Source organism: Squalius cephalus (assembly GCF_949319135.1).
Source record: "Squalius cephalus genome assembly, chromosome: 7".
NCBI classification, from domain to species: domain Eukaryota; kingdom Metazoa; phylum Chordata; class Actinopteri; order Cypriniformes; family Leuciscidae; genus Squalius; species Squalius cephalus.
Window position 1 is genome coordinate 38993218 of NC_137128.1, and position 25991 is coordinate 39019208.

The 25991-nt window shown below is 36.6% G+C and overlaps 1 protein-coding gene across 4 annotated transcripts in view; it reads left to right on the top strand.

The window, feature by feature from the left end:
• Positions 1-8617: 8617 nt before the first annotated feature.
• The window catches only part of camsap2b (calmodulin regulated spectrin-associated protein family, member 2b), a 52291-nt gene continuing 34917 nt past the window's right edge, over positions 8618-25991 (top strand). For all 4 annotated transcript variants that reach the window (XM_079875182.1, XM_079875183.1, XM_079875180.1 and 1 more), the window contains exons 1-2: positions 8618-9210; positions 16734-16993. In XM_079875182.1, coding sequence (XP_079731308.1) covers positions 9048-9210; positions 16734-16993 — 423 coding nt within the window. In that variant the 5' untranslated portion in view covers positions 8618-9047. The remainder of the gene's footprint in view (positions 9211-16733; positions 16994-25991) is intronic.

Genomic DNA, 25991 nt, shown 5'->3' on the forward strand with positions numbered 1-25991 from the left:
TGGTGTATAAGTGAGTGTACTGTGTGTATTGGTGGTTTGCTGCTGATGGTGGCTTTGCATTGAGAGCAGATCTGCGCGCTGGCTTCAGCGTTTTACACACGCCGTTTCATAGCGGACAAACTAAAGTCACACACCTGAACCCGGCATGAGGTGTTAACAATACAATCTCATAAACAGCATCTTAGCAGTATTGTTAAAGCCCTAATGCCTAAATAAAGTGAGGGCAATGTATATTTGGACTCTGTATTGTGTAGCAGTTGCTTTAGCAGGATGTTGTTTACAGAATGATGTTCTCTTTAATATCAAAAAATGTTTTGCAGTGATATTGCTGTTCAAAAGTTTGGGTTCAGTAAGTGTTTAAAAAAAAGAAAAAAGAAATTAATCATTTTATTTGCATTTTAAAATGGTCCAAAGGATTTCTATTTCAAATAAATGCTGTTCTTTACTTATTATTATCTATATTCATAATAATAAGAAATGTTTCTTGAGCAGCAAATCAGCATATTAGAATGATTTCTGAAGGATCATGTGACACTGAAGACTGGAGTAATGATGCTGAAAATTCAGCTTTCCCATCACAAGAATAAATTGCATTTTAAAAATATATTATTATAAATTGTAATAATATTTCACAATATTACTGTATTTTTTATTTTATATAATGCAGCCCTGGTGGGCATAAGAGACTTTTTTTTCAGAAGCATTAAAAAAATGTTACCGACCGACCCCACACTTTTAAGAGCAAATGGTGACATTTTAGATCTCTTGCTTTTCCCAGTTTCCTTTTCTTTATATAATCTCAGTGTGTCACTGTCCTTTGACATTTATAAATATGATGACTCCTGTCTTCGTCTTGTGGCCACATGGGATTTATTTTAGTATCATTTTATTTTGATGGTCCACTTTAGACACTGAGCCTATAACCATAACCCATGTCAACTCATTATAGTATTATCAGACTGCTAACTTGCTAAGTAACTTACTTACTTATTGCTACTAGTCTAAAGTGGACCATCAAAATAAAGTGTAACCCTATATTAGTTATTCTATTTAATCATTCATTTTATAGCTCTATACTCGTATAATACCTCCTGGTAAGTCTTATAGGTATAATTGTTTCTTTTTCTTTCTTTTTATTAAAGTATTGAAGCTGATATTTCAAAGGACTGAGATCTTGCAAAGAACTCCATGAAATGCAACCACTGAGTAATAAGATTTTCCTTTGCCTCTTCACTCAAAAGTTATAAAAACAGTGTGTCATCTTTGAGTTTCCCAATTTATTCTTTAGTCTGTACTATGAGTAAAAAATATGAGTAAGGGGAAAATGGGACAGGACTGATGTTGAGCGAATCTCTGTGATTGTCCAGGGTTATTGAAAGAGCTAATATTACATGTCAGTTAGTTCAGTTGTGGGTCTCTCGTATATGATCATTGTGGCTTTCTTAGATGTTGTCGCATTATAGAGCATTTCCAGTGCAAGGGTGAGAATTTACACAAAGCTGCTCATCATTCTTCTTTAACAAGCTTTCTGCCATGCAGGCCTGAGACCAAACCCTACGTCCTGACTCAACCAATCTAACAACAAAATCAATGCATGTTTATGTGTGAGTAAACGTTTTCGTTAAACTCAAGTGCCACTTAAACGCACAGTAGACTCAGTCATTAGGAATGATAATGAATCTTTCCTAAACAAGTACAAAAAACTGAGGCCATACTCACTTCCTGTGTGCAGTTTAAATGGGAAGCATATGTAAGACGCTTTCACTGATGATTTACATGGCGTAAATGGGGTCATATCATGTGTTTAAAAAAATAAATAAAAATTAAATCATTTTATTTTTTTCCCCCTCAGATCCATTTATGAAGTTAGTCAAAATTTCCTGTATCAAAAACAGTTTTTCTTTTCTACTGTATTTTTAAGACTGCCCTGCAAACACCCTCTTTCATGTGAAATGAGTAACAATGCATAGTTATAAGTTGTGTCTGTCTGGTCCAATTTAGTTGGCGGTGCCCATGCTTCAATAACAAGCTCTCAAAGCCTGCATTACATTCATATGGCATAGATTCATACGGCTAAAGGATCCTATCAGCTTCTTGCTTCTAAAATAGTCAAGAGCAATACAATAAATGGCTGTTTTACCATATCTTACTCTTATTGTTAAATACCAACTGGAAAAATAGCAATGTCTTTTGTTTTTTAGGGATACTAATGGTAACTATTCAACTTCCTCTTTAATACCCTATACCAGATTATACATTGCTGCTTGTCAAGTCTTTGCTGTTTAGTTTAAACTGCATGGTGTTCATTTTATGGACGAAGTAAGAACATCAAACTGCTTAATTTCAAAAGATCAATGTAAATATGATCTTTCATGATATGATGATGCCTTTAACTTTAAAGCAATTTAGCAGCAATTGTTCAGTCAGTATTGCTGATGAGGACCCGTCTGTATTGTCATTTGTTTCAGAAAATAGTCTATTCTTGTCTCGCTAGCTGTTGTTGCACTGATTTTTTTGAAAAAGAGCAAAGAGATATTCATGGAAAATGTAGGCCGCATAAAAATGTGTAAGCAGAACTGGAGCAGCACAAATGAAAATAAACACAACAGAACTTTTAATTAGCAAGTGAAAATACATTTACAGTTCACGCATGCAGAAAAAGGGTCGACAGAACTCCTAAGGGATGTTCTCTCTTTCTCTTGCAATCCATGTCAGTCTCTCTCGTTCTCTCACTCGGCATCCTTCTTCATAATCTATTTTTCTCTCTCTTTTAGAGGCTTTGTTTCAGGCCCTTTTTTTATTACTTTTTTAATAAAATAAAATAAAGGCAATAGGCTTTGTTGTTGTTATTGTTGTTGATTGTGGAAAAAAGTAGGCCTACCTGTGGCGACATTTATGCAAAATAATATGTTTGGACGTTTCGCTACACTTTCCTTTGGTTGTTGTCTGTATTGTGTTCAGACATTCCGCTAAACCGAACCGATAGTGTTTAAAAAAAAAAAAAAAAAAAGCAAACGTGAGATAAAACACATTTGCTGAAGCAGCCGTGTAATTTCAACTTGTTTCTACAAGTATCTGCTCTTTTATCGTGACTCGCGTTTCACTGAACCCGAGCTCTACGCATCACAACACAAGTACAAAGCTACCAGGTTAGCTACTGAAAATAGTATTTAGCAAGAAACTGCGGTATTATAAGTCTTAATTATTTGATACACTGCCCCTGAAATTATCATTTGTTTGAAAAGGAATACAAGTTGTTGGTGTTTTACTGCCACTAGTGTTCATTTCAGCTGGAAACTGCAGTGAATTGCATGGTTAAGTTTAAATTTGTAGGCAGAGGCACGTTCCCCCCCCCCCCCCCCCCCCAGTGAACCTACAGTGTGCTGCTATACTTCTGTTGTAAATTTCTTGACTGAGCTTAAAATATTATTTTATTTATTTTAAATAATTAATTATTTTAAGAAGATTCTAAAATGGAAACTCCAGCTAAAAAATCTGCATTTTAACCATATTTATTATACCTCGGAAGAGGGTAAATGGGGTAGAACCACAAAAAGCCCATTTGAACTCTTCATTTTAAAGTAATGTAATAGAAAAGCTGGATTGAGTTGCATTACTTGTTTTCCTGCACGTTTTAAATTGCTAAACCTTCAAGATGGTGGAGCTTAGAGATGACGGTGTGGAGTATGGTGGAATCTCTTATTGTTTTATTACAAAAAACAAGCCAGATTCAGTGTGGTTTCTGCGTCACTATACTGCGAAGTCACTGCGTTTAAGAGAAGATAAACTCAGGGCATACGGTCCAGACTCCCCTCTGGATTTTATTCAGATAAATACAGGTTTGTGCTGCCAGTGGGGGAAGCACAGGCCGACGTGACCCCACCCTCTAACTACAGCCTTGAGGTCTGTGTGTGTTAAAAATACCTCACAGTGACCCAAGCACAAGAGTGATCCCGTCCGCCATACTCACTCTGCCTCCTCCTTTTTATTCTCTTCTTCACTTTCTGCACACAATGCAATGCATTGTTTGTCTACCATAGGATGTATATCTATTAAAATGTATAGCACTTTTTATTAAATGCAAATCAAAGAAGATGAAAAAAACAAAGAGACAAGAATAATATTTAAAAAAATATGTTGAATAGCCTATAATTTTTCATTATGACATTATTTTTCATGACAAATAAACATCTTTCCCTCTAAATTGTCATTACTGTAATACATCTGGATATTTTTTTGTGTGTGAAATAATTCCCATTATGCTCAATGCTTAATTCTTATTCTAATAAAAATTACTACAGTACAGTGTGTGTAAATGGGGTGAATTCAGTTCGATTGGGACATTCCCCAGTCATCTCAATGGAAAAATTGTCCCAATATATGGGGTCAGTAAAATATTTGTATTTATTTAATACTTTTATTCAGCAAGGATGCATTAAATTGATCAAAGTGGCAGTAAAGATATTTATAATGTTACAAAAGATTTCTATTTTAAATAAATGCTTTTCAACTTTATGAATCCTGAATAAAATGATGGTATCATGAAAAAAATATTAAGCAGCACAACATTGATAATAATAAGAAATGTTTCTTGAGCAGCAAATTTATAATGATTTCTGAAAGATCATGTGACACGGAAAATTCAGGTTTGCCAAAACAGGAATTACTATTTAAATAATATATTATTTTATATATTAATATACTTATATATTTATAATATACTTAATATATTTATATACTTATTTCATATTTTTTTGTTTTGTGAATCAATGTATGACCCAAAATAAGTAAAAGATAAGGTTATGACTTGTGCACTTCAATAACAGCCTCCCTCAAATGCTTCAAATGAAACAGTTCTCTCTTGTGAATGTTAACAGGGCTTATAGAAATATACAGCTACATACTGTGGGCAAACAGAGGGAGTATCTGCGATAACAGGGCGTTGACGTCAGCTGGGTCGTATCTGGAAGCAGTTTGGCAGCTTAGAGCAAAAAGCACACACTGCACTGCATACACACACACACATACAGACAGACAGCAGCGACGGCCTGAACTGTCCTTTTGTGTGCTGCTTCATGAAGGATGGGGCTCATCTGTGTATGGGTGGGTGTAGGGCCTGTCGGGGTGGGGGTCAGTGAATGTATGCAGTGGGAAACACACAGCCTGTGTTGTGTTTTTGCGTGAAGGCATCTTTGTATGAAATATGCAGCACATTATGTGTGTGTGGTTTTGGGGGGTTGGATGAGGCTGGTAGCATTTAGCATGATAATGGCACACACTTTGAATTGAACGTCATGTGAATAATCAAAGGTTCTGATGTTCGCAATCATATCACATTCCTGAATGTTTATGAGGGACTGGTTGTCTTCAATTACTTGAAACGCCATCATTTAAATACAAGAAGGAAAAAAGATTTTACGTCATTATATCTGGAAAAACAGCTTCAGTTCAACAGGTCAATTATTATTTCACCTTTTTCATGTTTTATTTAATCAGATGGCTGATTTAGCTTTGTTTTCTTTTTATTTCACCATGATCACTGTGTGTGTGTGTGTGTGTGTGTGTGTGTGTGTGTGTGTGTGCACCATGATCACCATGATCACACACACACACACACACACACACACACACACACACACACACACACACGTACATATGTAAACTAGACGGTCATAGAAAGACAGACAGACAGACAGACAGACAGATAGATAGATAGATAGATAGATAGATAGATAGATAGATAGATAGATAGATAGATAGATAGATAGATAGATAGATAGATGGATGGATGGATGGATGGATGGATGGATGGATGGATGGAGGGATGATAGGGCGTTCACTATATTTAATTTTGTAGTCAAAAAACAAACAAAAAAAACCTTTGTATGATTAGAATAAATGAATGCTGTCATCTAGTGGTAGAAATACAACAACGCAGCTCAACCTACTGCTGTTGATGTAATACAGACCCTTTCCAAAAAATTTGAATATCATGGAAAAGTTTATTTATTTCCATAATTCCATTCAAAACGTTAAACTTCCATATATTATAGATTCAGGGCCCACAACTTAAACGATTTCAAGTATTTAGTTGTTTATTTGTACATAATTTGGGCTTCCAGCTCATAAAACCCACGAAAACAGGATTTCAACAAATTAAAATATTACATGAAATCACACAGTAATTACACAGTGATACCATGGTCATTGAACCAGGTTTTGGTTCTTTTGGCAGTGTGGGCAGGTGCAAATCCTGCTGGAAAATGAAGGAAGCATCTCCATAAAGCTTGTCTGCTGAAGGAAGCATGAAGTGCTCTGGAAATGTCCTGGTGGACGGCTGCGTTGAGTCTGGATTTAATAAAGCACAGTGGACCAAAGTCCTCTTTTCTGATGAGAGCAAATTTTGCATCTCATTTGGAAACCAAGGTCCCAGAGTCTGGAGGAAGAATGGAGAGGCACACAATCCAAGATGCTTGAAGTCCAGTGTGAAGTTTCCACAGTCTGTGTTGGTTTGGGGAGCCATGCCATCGGCTGGTGTTGGTCCACTGTTCTGTCCACTCAACACAGCCGTCCACCAGGACATTTCCAGAGCACTTCATGCTTCCTTCAGCAGACAAGCTTTATGGAGATGCTGACTTCATTTTCCAGCAGGATTTGCACCTATAATCTATGGAAGTTTAACATTTTGAATGGAATTATGGAAATAAATAAACTTTTCCATGATATTAATTTTTTTTGGAAAGGGTACGTATAACAAGCATAATGCGATGTAAGTGTCAAGCGACTTATTAGTTTATTAGAATTTAAATCTAATGTTATAAATGTTTGTTATTTATTAGTTATTTCATTAGTTTTCGTTGTTCTTGTTTTTATATAGGCTAGCATACCCTAAATGCCACGAGGCAAAAACACTTACAGTAGCCTAGCTGTCCCTAAACAGATGATTAGATTGCAGATAATTCAAGTAAAACTCCTCTCGTCTTTTCCAGCTAATGTTTACGAGCTGTATAAATGCTGTAGGCCTACAAGCTTCTATCTATCCCAAACAAAAAGTATGCAGTGTGTGTCGGTATCCGATAGAGGGCGACATTATGTGTGGGCCCTGTGGTGTGGACAGTTGGCACAGATTTGGCATTGAAATGGAAAAACACAAACACATGTTCATCATCAGTATAGTGAGAGTGAATAGATTAATTATCAGTTAACTATTTTTAGTCAAGTCGTCTTTTAACAATTGAATTAGTGCACATACTGGGTGTGATATCATTCAAACAGGGTCAGGAGCTTTAACAATGTGTAGAAGCCAACTGCTAAAATTAGCAGGAGAGATTTCAGTCACATCTGGAACTCTCTCTCTCTCTCTCTCTCTCTCTCTCTCTCTCTCTCTCTCTCTCTCTCTCTCTCTCTCTCTCTCTCTCTCTCTCTCTCAATAATTGACTTCCATTCTTGCTTGAGAACTAGGAGCCATGAAAGGCTATGTGAGTGTGTATTTGATGAAAGGGGTGTGTGTGTGTGTGTGTGTGTGTGTGTGTGGGTAGAGGGCAGTAATTACAGCTATTCTTCAGAGCTGATAGTCAGAAGCCGCCACAGTCACACCCCTTCCTGTCTGAGAGAGCCGATCCATGACTCCTGCTGCTAATACAAGACTTACATCTGCCTCAACATCACACAGTTTGGACTCTACTCTGTAAATGTCACAGTTAATAGCTACTCCACCTTATCATTCTCAAAGGATATTAATATAATTAGTTTTTATTTATTTTATTGATTGAACATGCTAATACATTTAGAAAAACAACTGAAGGTTTTGTATCAAAAATCATTTTTGATTATTTGATTGACATGTTCAGAGGTATTCGTCTGTTTGGATGCAGTCTTTTTCCATTTCTTCTTTTCATATTACTCAATGTGAGTCAACACCAACAGATACTACAACATTTATAAATATAGGCTAGACAAATTTATATTTGCTATAATGAATATTGTGCACAACAACTGTTGTAAATAAAACAGATAATAGGAGAATGTTTTACAAGAAAATACCATTTCAAATTTCATTTTTCTTGATACTTGCCATTTTTTGTAATTATTAGTGAAGTTTATTAGCAATTTCTGAGTGAAAATGAGTTTCAAAGGAAATCTTTCTTCAATCCTAAATATACATTACACACACACACACACACACACACACACACACACACACACACACACACACACACACACACACACACACACACACACACACACACACAATTTGGATAAATTGAGGCACTATTTATTAGTCTAAATGTATCTGAAGTCTCCATTTTTAATTCACAGCAAGTTAAACCCAAACAATTGTAGCAACATAGCCTAGTAAAAAACAAAAAATTAACAGATTTTTTTTATTCAGCCTATCCTACAAACATAGCTTATCAGTTTGATTATATTTACAGAACTAAAAGGATAGATGCGTAAAATAGAAAATAGTGTAGATAAGTAGGCTAATAAAACAGATGAGGTGTGTAAAAACTCGTTTTATTTAACAGCTGCATGAATCTACCTCAGCCAGCAGTGCTTGTCTGCGTCTGGGCGTTTCGCGCATGCGCACTCATCTTTCCCATTTTTTTTCCAGGCCAGTGCGGCAGGCGGACCGCAGGGAGAAGAAGAGATTTTAAGGACAGTTACAAAAGTTAAAGAAGAGGAGAAATCATGACACAAAACAGTGAACTCATCGACCGCCTCTCCTCGCCATTAAACGTGACATCCCTCATCATGGCGCATGTGTCACCTATGAAATATTGATTTTTGTCATCTAACGTTACACGAACTTGAGGATATAATGCCGGGAAACGGATGAGAACTACTGCAGACGCTTGGAATCGCTTGTTGGATATTGAATCCGGCGCTGGGGGATGCAGTTGGGATTGTTTTCGTGTGTATAATCAATATATGAGAGGAGGATTATTGGACTGCACGAGCGTTTGGGCCGATCCGTTATATTTCTCATCATATTTGAGCATGGGAATGTCGTCCACCGCTGTGATCTCATAGTCCCGTGGGACGTGATGCAGCCACGCGTAGATGTCAAGATGGGTGATGCCGCAGAGATCAAGGAGAGCAAGAGGATGTTCATCGTGCCGACCATCAAATCTGTGGATCACTATGATTTCACAAGGGCCAAGATATCGTGCAGTTTGACGTGGCTCATCGCCAAAGCCTTTGGATCTGGTAGGTGGCGCTTGAAGGTTTGAAAATCTATATTTTTAGTGCTGGCAAAAGTTGTCACAATAAGGGCAATACATCTTAATTGCTTAGATACACTGGTTTTTAAATTGGGGGTCCCGGACCCCTAAGTTGGTCGCAATGGAGTGGATGTGGAAATCTTTACAGGGGAAAAAAAAAGATTAAATAATCAAATATTATATTTAAATAGATTAAAGTAATTAACTATATCAATGTGTATAAAATAAATAATTAAATAAATGTGTAAATAAATACATTATTATAATGAGTATAATGTAAATACTAATTAAAATTAACTAAACATTTTCAAAATAATAGCCTATTTTAGATATTAGTATTAATTGTTCACAGTATAAACACTTTATAGATGTCTTTTACATTTTTAGGATGGGTCCCTTGCACCTACCATTTAAGGTTGAAATCCCCATGTTTAATATACCCTTTCAGTAACTGTTTTGTCTTTCCTAACTATGTTACTGTGAACATTTATCTGAATGGCAGTTTCCACACTGTGACAACTTACCCCGCCCGTATAGAATGACAACATGCCTCGCTGTTGCTTACCATGCATTCAGTCAAGCGTCTTTTTTCCTGCTTGGCAATAACAGCAGGCATGCCTTTTTGTTGTCAAATCTTGAAAGTATGTCTATATATCGAAATTGACTTTAAAAATAAACCTACCTTGAGAAATGTTGACTGGAGTAAAGAAGTGACAACAAATTTTTGCGACATGAACGTTTATTGGAGCGATTTTGTTAATGGGTAACACAATTTTGAGGAGAGAATTAATTAACTAATTTGCATAAACACTGTTGTTCTCTTAGGAGTCATAAACAAGATTTAAAGTTTAACCCCCTGTTTCACAGACAAAGCATCTTGCACTGGCATATCTTAAAACATGTCATTGCCATTGATTTGTCTCAAGATGCACACCAGTCATGTTTTTTTTTCTAATGCACGTTTAAAAAAAATACTTAAATGTCCTGATTGAACTAAGGCCTAATCCTGGCTTAATCTAAGCCCTGTCTGTGAAACCAGGCCAAAATCTGTAATTTTAAGGTATTTAGAGTGCAGTATACAGAGGTTAAAAATAGTGAATTTGACAAAAATCTACATGGTGGTAACTGTTTCCAAGTCTGCAGAAATCATTAGCCTAGATCCCTGCATAGACTCATGAAAGGCCAGAGACTGGCTTATGTCTGTGTCCGTCCCCACAGTCCATAATAAATGCTCAAAGCAGATTCCCTGCTTCTGCACACTGTAATAGGATTGAATTTTCCAAAATAACTCCCTATGGAGGATTCTGGAATTAACATAAACACAGACAATCAACTGGACATAAAGTAATGTGGCTTTTATTGCTAGAGCGCCCACAACAGAGACGCCTGTGGAGTGCAATGCAACCGGGCCAAGATGAAGAAGGCTCCTGACAGAAGTGTGTGTGTGTGTGTGTGTGTGTGTGTATGTGTGTAAAAAGCTTTTTTGCTTGTGTACATGAACTCTAATGTGGTTGATAAAGCATGGATTTACTCTGATCTCTATTGCAGATGTCTCTGAATCCCCTATATTAGTGCTGACAGTGACATTAACTAAAACTACTCTGGTACTATCATTGTTTTTGAACATAGCAGCCCTTGTGAAAAAGAAGTGTGCTTAATTGTATTGAATGTACACTTGTAGTGTACTTCAGATCTTAAAGGGGTGGTATAATGCCCTTTTCACAAAATGTAAAATAAGTCTCTGATGTCCCCAGAGTGTCTATGTGAAGTTTTAGCTCAAAATACCCCACATATATTTTTATATAGCATGTTAAAATTGTCACTTTTTGAGGGTGAGCAAAAACGCACTGTTTTTGTGTCTGTCCCTTTAAATGCAAATGAGCTGCTGCTCACAGCACAGAGGGCGGAGCTTCAAGAGCTCCTGTGTTAGCACCTATTTTTTACAGTCTATGGTTAGCACATCTAATTAGCACATCTAATTACCTCACACAGACACACACTGAAAACTTTCAAATCTTTTAGCCTTTTATGTTCAAACCGGAGTCAGACAAAGATGGAGAGACTCAAGGAGAAGTGACAACATTTCTGAATGGTTATTTGATGAATTTATGTAGCTTATGTTTAGTTATCTTCTAGTCATTGATTAGCATATTCTGCATTGGTGATGTCACAAACCCGGGAGGAATGTTGTGTAGTCCTTACCAGCCGTTTGTTGTGGTCTCCCTTTGCTTTGAACTTTCAGCGTCGTAACTTTACAGATGTTGTTTATGTTCAAACAGCAGCTTTACACACTAACTAAAGTTAGAAAAGTGAAATCATAATCAACCACGACTTTAAAAGGCCATCTTCCTCCTGAAAAGTTAAATGCCTCTCAGGACCGGACCAATCTTAGTGCAACACTCCCACAGTATTCCAGCGTAACTTTCCACTCAGTTCTCAGTTGGTCGCATGATTTGGTTGCACCCCCCCCCCCCCCTTTGCTACATGGGATTGACTATCAAATGAAAACCATAAAAAACTATAACCTGTGCGCACCTGTGCTCTCGTCATCAGTTGTGTCTGAGTCTGTATGCTGGCTTGTTGGCTCGTCCTTTCAACCAGCGTCCTCACCCTCCACACTTTTTTTAAGGTAATCAGCTGTTGACCTCTTCATTTTTAGACAACTTAATTCCTAAATTTCCCGAATTCCTTATTTGTGCGTTTCATCATCAGTGCGCCATGCGCGTGGACGTGACTGATAGGTTAGCTACAATAGTCGGTGTTACAGTGTTGAGCCGCAACACATCACTTGCCCACCGCGGCACCGCCCCCCCACTATCGTTTTTTATCTTATTTTCTTATAGAAATAAAAATTATTTAGTTACTGAATCGCTATATTATATTTCTCAGAAAAGAGGGGTAACATTGATGTTTTTGAAGCCTTTGAAACTAGTATAAAAGATGCTGCACAGATGCAGGTAATTCACACATGCTTCTCTCTCTCTCTCTCTGATTCAAATAAATGCTATAATTCATTAATTCAAATAAATGTAATCTTACAACACTACTTTATCTCTGTCTAAATTAAAGGTGGCAGAATGTTAGATCTAACGAGCCTTAACTGACAAAATAACCATCATTTTGACCCTTCCAGTCAAATATTGCACTGAAAACATCAATAACACTTTTTATATGCTGGTAAATGACCATGGTATAAGCAGGATAATCCTAGGCTAACAGCGCATTAAACGATTTCTGCTTCACGTAGGGTGTTTCTTTTTCCCTCATAAAATTGTTTAATGCACAGCTAGCCATGGATAATCCCTCACATACAACATATTACTGAAATAAGTAATATTAGTCTACTTAAGTATACGTACACTTTCATGGCTGTTTTTCTTAACACACTTAAGTACACTTAAAAGAGTGCACTTTGTAATAATTAAAAATAAAAAGTTTTAATTTAAAGTATATTTATGATATAATAATAATTTGTCATGCTTTAAAGAAGTACACTTATTAGTGTACTAGTTGACTAACATACTAAGGCACATGCACTTTATTATCATTTTAACTATAGTAGTTTAACTATAGTAGTAGTAGTACTGATTGTTACTCAGTATTACATTTAAATTTAATATACTTTAAATGTACTAATTTGCAAATTCATAATTTCAAATGTGTAATTACAAATATATTTAAACAAGTTTAAATAGAAATGACAAAGTATATTTTAGTTGCCGGGAATTCTTGTCAGTACATTCGACAGTAACCATATTTCAAAGACAATAGAAGTAATTATAAAATTACACACATACATTTCCTTCTTAAGTGGGTCAAAAAAGCACTAATTGCATTTAATAGAAATTCAAATATATTTTTTCTGTAATAAGTTCACCTTTTTTTTTAAGTATGCTAAAGTGTACTAGTTTTCACAAGGGAGGGATTTGAAAATAACATACCTTGATAATCCTATTTTGGTATATATAGTGCCATGTAAATACCAAGAGTTAGAGTACCATGGTACTGTTTTTGTAAGGGTGATAACATCTCCCCATCAGTCACTGCTCTTCACAGCAGAATGAAACTGCTGATCAGCATGAGAAACAAACACAGGAAAATGAGCCCCACCATTGCAAGGCATCCTTAGATTGAAAAGAGAGTCTGGTGGATGTCTGTTCATTCAGATACTTTGCTCAGAAATGAAAAATAAACAAGGTCACAAACAGATGTTTTGAGTGCCTGTAGGCCTTCACGGCTGCGTTGTTCATGCTGTCTTTACCCCCAGCCTTACATCTGTGGCATACTGCACATACCACGACAGAGAGCATTCGTTCCTGTTACATCACTGAAGCCTGAGGGGTGATGGGAGTGTGTGATGTTCACATGTGACTGTGTACTCTGTTATTCTCCCTGTAAACTCTTAACGCACTCTATTCAATGCCCATGTTACATATGAGAAATAAATAGTGCTGAATGTGCTTCTTAAGATGATCGTGTCAGCAGATTTTTAAATGAGACTGATTGAATTAATGTTTTCCTGTTATGAGAAATGTATATATCGCAAATCTGCCACTAGAAATATTTAAAAAATGTTGTCATCATTAACTCACCAAGCCCTGAATGACTTATTTTCTTCCACAAAAGTCGACACTTTTGAATATTCAGGCTGTTTTTTTTTTCTTTCCTTTAATTTTTTAGTATAATAAATTTATGCCCTCTCCTTTCAGTGTTCAGGAGAGTTTATAAGAGAAGGGGCATTGCCTGATTTGTAAAGTGTTGTTTTGAATCAGATATGTTTAAAAAATTATTATTCGACCTTGTTCAATAAATTGTTCTAATGATTCATTTACAAACTGAACCAGTTCTTCAGTTTAAACTAGTTGAGAACAAGGGGAAGATTATCAGTGAATTATTACTTTAATTTTGGTCTCTTTTATATATGATAACATACAGATAACTTGTACTATAATGCACAAGTATTAGGGAGCATTTTTATGATTATTTTATAATGCTTTTAGTAAATCATGACAGAATTTTCATTTTTGGGCGATCAATTTCTTGTTCATAGAACATGTCAGTCTCAATATGTTTGGAATGATTATTATAAGCATATGCCGACAGAATGTATTATCTGAAGTAAAAACCTTTTGAATTGACCTTAAGAGTTATGTTTTCTTACAGTAACATTTAAACAAAAGCACAGAGTTGGACGTTTGAAAGGCTTTTGTGGGTCGTGGTGACTTGCTGCCTCAGGCTTTTCTCTCTCTGACCCCTCACTTCCTCCCTGTGTTTGTCATGCCTTCGAGAGCCGCTTCCTGCCTCTGTCCGAGTTGGGATGAAACGCTGGGGAAAAACCTTTCCATAATCAGGCAGCTCTTTATGAGCATGTTCAGGAAAAACTGTGAGCTTTACAGAAGTAGTGTGTGTGTGTTTTATGTTTTTGGCTCTGAACTAGCGAAGACTGGCAGGGAAAGGGTTTCCATTGACGCAGCAGCTTTTCATAAAGGTTAGGGGGAATGATTTTAAGAGTTTTCGGATGCCTCTGTAAATATTGGAAACACAATGACTGTTGCTAGCAGTTAATGCTAATGGAGGAAATAAGGGATGGATAATGATGGTCAGCTATTCATTCAACAACTAAATAGATCATTAGTGTGAAAGATTTAATTTTTTGTTTTATTTTTATATTTTTAAAAATGCATCTTATGTAAACGCCCCATAAGAAACTTGTCCAATTGGGGACCGGTGAAATCAAAGTTATCCCAATTATACTAGACTTTTTGAATCAGTTATTTTACATTTAATTGCATATGCTATATGCTTTTACAGTGCTTTTAGTGCTTGGTTAAACTGGATGGCAGGTGCTTAAGATACAGTTCAAACGTAGTACAGCTGTTTAGGGAATTCACACTTAAGACACCTGTAAAAATTACAAATGCCTGGTACACACTGTACGATTTTGGGATGTCCCACTCGGACAAAAGATGACCAATGGTGGCATTTTCTCTGAACGGTGGTCCTACGTCGTACAGTGAGAGGCTCAAAGACGGTCGTTGACACGGTCTTGCGACCAAAGATAGCCTGTGATAATTTTCTGACAGTGTCAGAAATTCAGCATGATTATCTCACAGTGTGTTTGCTGCTATGACATACGTACTGATTAGCCAATAAAAATGCAGGATGAAATGGCGTATTGATCAACGTGACATGGTGCTAAAACTTACCTCAAGCTCCGTTTACGAAATTGGCATGCCAAGTTAGCCTCTTTTTCCTAGCCATGACCGCATCCATATTCTCTCTTTCGCTTCCTCCTCTTCCTCCTCTTTTTTGCCAAAGTGTGATTCATCTTGCTCTATTTGTTTACCACTAGCACATGCTGATGACATTTTACTCTTCCATACTAACTTGCGTTGTAGCCTATGATTCAATAGGTGTCATCATCTTACAATCTACTTACATGGCGTACCCAAGTTTATCCACGTCGTACAGTGTGATTTGTACTGTAGGATTATAGGTAATCCTATAGATTTACAGGATTGCTGAAATCACACAGTCTGTATCAGGCATTAAAAACAAATACAATAATGCATGCATTTAAGATAATCTAACAGAAAGTGTACTGCTCCTTTAAGACACTTTTCCTACTGCCAAAAAAGAAAATCAACAAGCACAATCTATCTATTTATTTTTATCTTAAACGTTTTTTTCCATCATTTTGTTATTTGTAATGTTTATTTTTAATCAGGAACTGTACTGCACCTTTAAGACACATTTCCTGCTGCTGAAAAAGAAAAAGAACACGCATACACAAGACATACTGAAAGGAAATGACCCGGGAAGAGCAGGAATCTGCATTGCCTGTAGTCTGACTCACGCTGAAGCATTATGGGATGCCAGGAATTTCCTTGGCCTTCTAGACTCAGCTATTTGCAGTCGCACTTAAGCGTCAGAAACAGAGCCGAATTGTCAGTCTGTTTGCAGATGTTTTCATCCTGATGATGATCATTTCTGTTTACGTGCATTACACAACTGTTTTTTTTTTGTGTGTGTGGGCAAGTGCTCGTGACTCAGTTTTTGCTGGCCTGTACCTGGGCGTTTACATGTGTGTGTGTGTAATTGTGTCAGCCCAGTGATTGCAGTCTGTGTGTGTGTGACTGGATTCATGCATGCCTGTACATGTCTGTTTGTGTGTGTTTGGATCTATGGTGCTATTCTGAAGAGCTTCAGTAAATCAGATTAAATGAGAGTCATAATGGGATTAGTCTGAAAACAGTGTGTCTTTCTTTTCAGATTCCACTCATTGACCTCACATCAGTGTCCGACCAAGCATTGATCCTGAATCATATTTAAAGGCGCATTAACTTCTTTTTTTTCCACCTGAAGAGTTAAATAGAACTGTTTTTTGACAAATATGTTTTACCCACCTCACATGACTAGCTCAAGTAATCACTTTTTCTCATTACCCTTCAAATTCTAGGACACTTTTGGTTGTGTAATCACTCACAGTCTCTTTCTTTCTCTCTTTAGACTGTGTACCCGTGGAGTTGGACGATCCGTTTTACCGGGACCAGTATGATCAGGAGCATGTGAAGCCACCGGTTGTGTCTCTGCTGCTGTCCGCGGAGTTGTATTGCCGTGCGGGGAGTCTGATCCTCAGGAGTGACGCCGCTAAACCTCTGCTGGGTCATAACGCCATCATCCAGGCCCTCGCTCAGAAAGGCCTCTACGTCACTGACCAGGAGAGACTCGTGACTGAGAGAGACCTCTGCAAGACCCCCATACAGATGGCAAGTGATCTGGCACTACACCTTTATTTATTTCTGTTGCAGAACTGACATACTTTCAGATTTAGAGTGTGGGGGTTTCAGATGTGCGAGACTATTCGACTAGTGGATTAAACGATAATGCTGCTGCTAGTCGACTTGGAAATACTAGTCTTTTTTTTTTTACACAATGAATCTTTTGATTTATATTTTTACAAATACTATGTTTAAATTACCGTTATGTTAATGTTACATTTTAAAATTAATATATTATTTTGAAAAGTGTATATCTGTAGCGGAAAACAAAATCATGTAATTTTACCTCAGATTTTGCATGCGGTGGTTTTCTCTGTGGTGGCAGGTTTAGAGAAATGTCCACTCGGAAGATGAGCAAGGTGAGGTAGTATTTTGACAGCCTGCACAAAAGTAGTCAAACTAGTATATAACAATTAAAGGGTTAGTTCACCCAAAAATGAAAATTATCCTATAATTTACTTACTCTTCCACTCGACTCGCATGCGGTTACCGTTTTTATAGTTTATAAAGTTATAAATATGGATATTCTTTTTACAAAAACGCATTGCTTCACTTCAAAAGACTTTATAACCCCTTGGAGTCTTGTGGATTACTTTTACGATGGATGGATGTGCTTTTTTGGGCTTCAAAATCTAAGTTACCATTCACTCCCATTGTAAAGATTGGAAGAGCCAGGATATTTTTTTAATATAACTTAATGGCTTGAGGGTGAGTAAATTATGGGATAATTTAAATTTTTGAACTAACCCTTTAAGCTTGCTGATAGGCTTATTATACAGCCGGTTATAATGGACAATACAGTATGAAATTTTTATATCAAATTAAAGGAGAAACGGCATGAATGAAGCTTATTTGACACTTGGAACAGTAGCTATATCAACATCCTAACGAAGAGAATACGCTTAAATAATGTAGGCCTATAGTTGTCAGTACACGTCAGGCTTTCCTTGTGATTTTGCTGGCTGTCATGTGTACAGATACTTTTCATACACGTGAAGCGGGTTCAAACCTGGACACGCAAGTGGTTGCCGTGGTAACGAGCAACAATACCTTAACGGGCTAACTACTATCGGCCTAAAGGTATCAATCAGAATTTTAATATCAGTGCATCCCTAGTACCAACTGAAGCTAAAAGTGTTAAATGTAATCTTTTGCAAATATCAACATGAATATCCGTTTTTCATACTATACATTTTAAAGCTGCAATATGTAATTTTTTTCGCCGCTAGGAGTCACTAACCTCTTATAATAACAAAGGCGTAGATTGATGATGCAGTGAAGCGGAATCATGGAAATTGTCGCCATGCCGATGGATCTAATAATGTTTATGGGAAATAATGTTTATGGATGAGTGAATACATTGATTTTTTTTAACATGACTGTGGTATGAAGCAGGGCACGATTGCTAATGAGAGACAGATATCAGCGCCACACGCGAGTCCCGTGGATATAAAGGAATGAGGACATTTCATTCTACTGAATTAAAGTTTCTCGCAAGTAGGGATGGGTACCGAAACCCGGTATTAAACGGGCCCCGGTGCTGAATTTTGAAAGACCGCTGGATCGATAAGCTCGGACGTTATCGGTTCTGCTGTCGGTACTGGAGAAATTAAGAAAGTACACGTGCTATATATTATTGCTATTAAGAAATTATTTATCTTGCAAATTTAATCTCGCCAGCCACTTCTATATATAATAATACTGAACCCTTTGTCTGTGATGCATTTTTGCTAAAGAGAGAGAGTGTGTGTGAGAGAGAGCGATCTTTCACGCGGAGCCACAGCGCGCACATCACAACAGCCCTGCTTAATGAGTAGGCTACGATGAGGACAGAACTAAACATTAAAACGGTTACACTTTAGATCTTTGATATTAAACTAATTTTATTTTAGATTTTGTCTTCCAATGATTATAAAAAAGAAGATATTTGAGGTATAACCATTAAAAACTAAAGCCGCATTCTGTCAAGCGCAACTTCCTTCCCTTCACAGCGGTGCACTGTCATTTCTCCCTAAAACCCAAACGTAACTTCAGAATCTGCACGATCGGTGACTGTTGTAAAATGTAGTCTATACTGTTGCTAAACTGCGGGACGCGTTTGATAATAAAAGGCTATTAAAAGTACCAAAATTGACGCAATAGACGCTGTTCCAAATGCGGCGCGCGCTCCGAAACACACCGCAACGAGACAAGCAACGTATATTTTGGGCTTTGTGTGCGCATCTAAACGATCAAATATACACACAAATATGTAAAAATGGCTTGGAGATTCACTTAAACAGTTTATTCACTTAAATACAGTTTATGTATTAAATGGACGTAAATAGTTGGGAGAAAATATGATGCGTATGATTAGATCTGCATTTGGTCTTAAAGAGGCAGCAGTCTAATAAATCTGCTGACGATTTCTCCATTAATGTGAATCAAACAACAAAAGGCAAAGAGAAAATCAGTCACAGCTCTTGGATGAATAATTTTGGCTTTTATAAGCTTTAATCTATCTATGATAAACTATGCAGTGTTATTTTACATCTGACTTTATTAGATGTCTTTTTAGCCCATATTACTCCTGAACAGTAATGTCAGTAGACATTACTGGAATTAAAGCACTGGGTATATAATTTGTATATTTGTTTTATTGTATACTTTTTTTTTGTTTGACCATGTGTTTGTACTTTGTTTTTGGTGTCCTATGTCTTCTGAATATAAAACACAAAAGCCTGCACTCTTCTGCATAACATACATGTTTTATTTGTTTAGTTAAAGCATTGCTTTTTCTTTTGCTATAGATATTTATTTAACATTTCAAAATATAAAGCAATATTAATTATGTTCTAAATTATTTTTTTCCCTTTTTTTAATATAACAAAAAGAACCGATAAGAATACCGTTAAAGTACCGGATCGATAAGGAGTATCGGTAAGAGTAGTAATACCGTTAAAACCTTAACGATACCCATCCCTACTCGCAAGTGCTGAATTAATATTCAAACTGGTCAGTTTATGTAACAAATAAAAATTGTGAGGTGATGCAGTGCTGTTTCACTTGATCTACACTATCATACTAAACTGCATATGAGTGTGTTGAAAGTTATAATATTATTCTATGTGTTAGTTTGGTGGCTAGCTTGTTTGAGACTAGCAGTAAGCTAGATCAACACTAGAATAGCATACTGTATACAGAATAACATCATATTCTAACATTTCATCACGTTTAGCTATATAACATTGATTCGTTTTATATACATTTGCTCACCTGTCTAATAAAGCACATGCAAGAGCGGCGTCCCTGTCAAGTCAAAGTTTGTCATCAAGCTCTGTCAAGTCGCGGTTAGTCGCGGACGTGGAGCTCATCTTGAAAACGCCGATATTGATCCTTGTTTTATTTCTCCTTTTGTCCCAAAGTCTGTTTGCCATGGTCCATAATGCTTGAACGAGACAACAACAGCGTGCTGCAAGACGTTACACACTACACAGTTGTCCACGTCTGTCGCCATGGTTACTATGGCAGTACAAGCGGAAACCAGGGATAACACGGATATTACATCATTGACAGGCGACAAGTGAACAGGGAGTTGTAGTTTTTGTTGTATTTTTTATTATTAATTATTTGGACAAAATAGTAAATAATTTTAATATCAGCTAATAATTGGCCATAATAATTGCTTATTGGTATTGACCAACATTTTAACATCAGTGCATGTTTTCATCAGTCTGTCGTAATGCCTTCATTGTGAGCTTCATAGAACAAGCTTAATATGTGGAAATTATTTTGGAGTGCATTATTTTCTTCAGGTTTTCCTTGCTGTTACTATCATAAGTAAGGCAGTGATAACATGAATCTACTGGTAGTGTACTGGTAATGCATACTGTGCTGCTTTTGGTCGCTATATGTAGGCTGCAGTGTACACTTGATTTAAGGGTGTTGTAAGATGTAAAGTGTAGGGTGGATGAGGAGGAGAACTGGACACTGCCATATTAGGAACTGCTGATGTCTGCAATGCAGTATTCCCTTTCTCTCCCTCACTCTCTCTGCAGTAACAGTCAGTATCCTTTCAGTATTCAATTTAGGTGCATTTACCTCTCCAAGAGCACTGCACCCAGTCTAGTCCATCTGTTTTAACACAGACACTACAGGCACATTAAGTCGCGAACACCGACACATCCACAATCTTGCAGTCTCCCTACATACAGTAAGCTTCAAAATGAAAACACATCTCCACATGCTATCAAATTTGTCTTTGCATCAGCCACAGCGTTTGTGTTTATGATTGGTAGGGTTGTTCAGATAAGATGTGCACATGTGAGAAGTGCATGTCTTATCTGACCTTCGTTTTGTCTCACAGTGTGCAAGTCTCTCCCACTGATACACAGATACACCTTACCATGTCTACAAACACAGGTCATTCTCCTGTCTCTGTAGGAGTTCACTGTAATATGTCCACATGGGTGGGTTTGCCTGTTGGCATGGCGATTAGCACTGCGGCAGTGTGTCGAGGTGTGTTTGACTCAATTGGGGAGGAGAGGTCTGCACTGCTGTGAAACTGCATTGATGATATTCCCTTTAATCAGCATATTTGGGAGCAAAAGTGTTGACTGCACATATGCTCTCACTCGACAATGTGGCAGGTTAAACACAGAAGGTAATGGTTTAAACTGTATATGTACAGTGGAGACTAAAGGTCTGAAAGGTCTTTTGCATTCTTTTCTATTTTGATTCATAATTTTGCATTACCATCCAATGAATTCCTCATGGACAAAATCAAGTTCCGATCTACATTTTTTTCACTCGGATATACGTCACAATAGGGGAAAAAAATGAAAAACATTAAAAATTAAAACTCATCATTTACTCACCCTCAACTTGTTCTAAACCTGTATAAAAAATTTTTTTCTGCTGAACACAAAAGAAGATTTGTGAAGAATGCAGGTTACCAAACAGTTGATGGGCCCCATTGACTTCCATAGTATGGGGAAAAAAAATACAAATGTTTAGAAGATTTTTCATTTTTGGGTGAACTATCCCTTTAAGGTGCAGTCACATTAGTTGTGGGCCACATAAAGTTGTTCTAAACCTTTACGAGTTTCTTTCTTCTGTTGAACACAAAAGAAGATATTTTGAAGAATGTCAGTTTTTCTTTTTTCATACTATGGAAGTCAGTGGGGACCAGCAACTCATACAGGCTTAGAACAGCTTGAGGGCGAGTAAATGATGACAGCAGTTTAATTTTTGAGTGAACTATCCCTTTAACTGTTTGATATTTCACCTAGAAAATGTGCAGAATGTTTTTTCATCAAACGTCATGATGTTCCTTTGTTTTAATCCCCCCCTAAAACTTTCTTTATAGGTTTAAATATTAAATATTAAAAAATATTATATTTTCAAAGTGGTTTTAGACTTTTGGGACCCCACTCTATACATTGGTCCTAAAAAGTATGTGGACACTTATTCTCAATTAAAAATGTTTGTCTTTGCATTAACAGCAAATTGTCAAACCAAGTGGCAATTATTTTAAATAAATTTAGCACAAACACACATTTCAATCAAAACATTTCTTAAAAAAAGTTTGTTAGGTTTCAAATATGAAATAATAAATATATTGCCCAAAATTAAGACGCAAAGTCTTGGACCCTTTCTGGTTGTTTAACTATTGTTAAAAATGACCTTGAGACCAGTTAAAAAGTTGTTCAAAAAAGTTTGTTTTGTGAAAATCTCTAGCATAATTTTTGAAGATGCCATATCTTTGATGCTTTCATATTTGACTTGTGAAGTGATGTCCAAATTCTTTTTGGGGCCATTGTATAATGTTTCTAACACAGTTAACACATTTGTGACCCTGGATCACAAACCCAGTCATAAGTCGCATGGGTATATTTGTGGCAATTTCCAACAATGCATTGTATGGGTCAAAATTATCGATAGATATTTTGTACATTTCCTACCATAAATATATTAAAAAATATATTTTTGTGAGTGAATGTAGCACAATCGCTAACATAAATGGACAACTTTACAGGCGATTTTCTCAATGTTTTCAAGATTCCAGATTTTCAAATAGTTGTACATCGGCCAAATATTGTCCTATCCTAACAAACCATACATCGATGTAAAGCTTATTTATTCAGATTTCAGATGATGTATAGATCTTAATTTAAAAAAATTGTCCCATGTGACTGTTTTTGTGATTCAGGGTCACATTTATCTAATTTGACATTAAACCTCTTCCTCAATTTACCCATGGTGGCAATGTGAAATGCACTTACAATTTGTTTGCAAATTGTACCATACAGTCTTGAATGGGTTACATATTGAATCTCCTGTAAACTGCTAAATGTATGTTTATGTGTGAGCATGTTAATAGTTGTAGTGTTATTGTAGGTGAGGATGAAATTCAGGTGAACAGGATAAAAACTATATATACGAAGAATAGTTCCTAGAATTACTCTTCACCTTCTTTGGTTGGCAGTGCTCCACCCTTCAGTCACTCTGTTAGTAGGAGGGAGGACAAACACAACTGGTCTTTATGCAGAGAGAGAAAGAAAGAAGAAAAGCATGTTTGCACAGTGAAGCATGAACCCTCTGAAAATGGCACCACACACATCAACACATTATGTTTATCTGTGTGAGATACCTGAGCTCTCAGAAGCAGTTCCAGACCTGCCGCTCTCAGCCTTCGATGATGTGAAAGCACTTCCTGTTGATATTACACACTGTACCAGGACAGTTTTCAGCACCTGGTTCACAAGCACTTTTTTAAATTTCTGCTTCACATTTAGACTGTTAATTACCCAGTGGATGTACGTTAAACAGCATTAGTAATACTAGAGCATACAATGCTCCACTTTTTTTCTGTGAAGAGTAAAGGCCCTTGCACACTGAGTCAGAAATTCGCATCCGAAATTTCCGCACGTTAAAAAATAAATACAACCTCACGTTATGTCAATCACGCTTGCACACTGACACTGCCTAAGAAACTTTCGTCCGTCATAAAAAAATTCAGATCAGGTTCGATTTTCTGCGTTTTTCGCATCCGTAGCAAGCATTTTGAATGGTGTTTTGACATTTCAGAGCCACCGAATCATGAATAATAGAGAAATGTGAAAACCTCTTTAATAATACTGGGTTTCATTCATGAAACATTCATAAATATACGAGTAAATATGTGAGTGATTTGCGCATAAAGAGACCTTTCCGAAAACTCTTCTCCTGATTCACAAATACTTCGTAAACGTCAGATGTGATAGTGAAATGTGTGTGTGTGTTAATGAATTCCAACCAGTCGTAAATGGGATGCGTGTGCACGCTCATTCTCAATTACCATAAATCCCGCCCTTTAAATCTGACTATTTACGCGTGGCTGGGAGCAGGTGTAGATTTCTTTCGTACCAACTAACATTTGGAAAATACAAACATTTTAATGAATCCAAAAATTTACGCCAGAACCACTTTACACACGATTTACACAAAAATTCGTTCTGCTCGTGTTTCATGAATGAGACTCATTGTGTGTAAATAATGTGCCGATGTTTGAATTCAGTGTTTTATTCATACCAAGCCATGTTTAGTCCTTTTTTATAGAAAGGTTCAGTGATTTGTCCTCTGTGTTTGATACACAGTCTGCAGTGTACAGACAAACTTGTCAGATTCAATCTGGTAGGGCCTTAGAATCCTCTGCTATCTCTAAACAGCACTGTGTGAGATGATCTATAGGAAAAAAATAACACGCCCCGTCATGCTGATTGGCTAAAAGTGTGTTGTGGTGCTCGGTCCAATCCACTTTCAATAGCATTTCTCAGAAATCACTTTACTAACATGCTTTAATCTGTAGCCGCCTCAGATCACACGTGAACCATGGAATAAATGTTAACACTCAATAAGTGTTTCAACTGCAGAAAGACATCTTTAAAACAGCATGTAAACTATCAAGTAACGTTACATTTACCCCAGGAAAGCAATTCAGTGTCCATAGACCTCAATTTAGTTTTGACAGGAATGAATATGAGGCTATGACTATGAGGGATAGAAATACAGTGCGTTCAATGGATTGTACTGTTGTTTAACAACATACATTGTTCAGCTGACCAAATGTCTTTCTGGAAGAAAAGAAATGTGGTAGACGAAAACTCCTGAGCACAAGTTGTGAGTTGTGCTTTGCCATTGTAAAGACTGTTAAGTCTGTCCCTCACAGACTAGAGTGTTTTGATAATTTAACAGTCAAATTTATTTTAATGTGTATTTTTTGTTTTGGTTTTCGGGTAAATTAAAACTTTATTTTTGTTTGAGTGTTTCCTACATCACTTTCTGAATCATGCAGATACAGAATGTCACCATATACACACGTTGCATGGCCTGTCATGACTGCGTCAGTTGTGTGTGGCAGCGCACACCAAATCAAAATGTTTGGTTGCAATCCAAGAGAGAGATTTTTGGATGCTTACGATAAATGCTTGGTAAGCTTCTCATACTTAAAATAAGAAGAGTAAAAACTTAAAACGCTTCTCTCATCTTTTAGTATTCATTAGAAGAGCTTAACATTTGCGTATTGAATTAGTTTTTATCAAGCCAACTGTCTCTTACTGGCAAAATATGAGCACACCCTTGATAGCACGTTTCTTTTGAAATAGATTCTTAAGGCATGTTTGCATTTTAATCTAAATCTTTTCTTTATTTAGGGATGGTGAAAAGCCTAGGGTTGTTGATCCCCATGGATTTAACTGTTATTTCTTCATTTTAGTTGCTTGAAAATTTGTTTGGTTAAGTAACTTGTCCTTTTTATAATTTTAATCAGAAATTTACACTTTCTTTAAAGCTGGTCAAAGAGATTTTATGCCAGACACAGCCTACACATATAATTGTCAGGGTTCCCACGGGTCCTTGAAATCCTTTTGAAAAAAGTTTGTGAATCTGAAAAAAAAATAAAAATAATTCAAGGCCCTGGAAAGTTTTTGAAAATAAACCTACATAGATACAGGTCCTTGAAAGTACT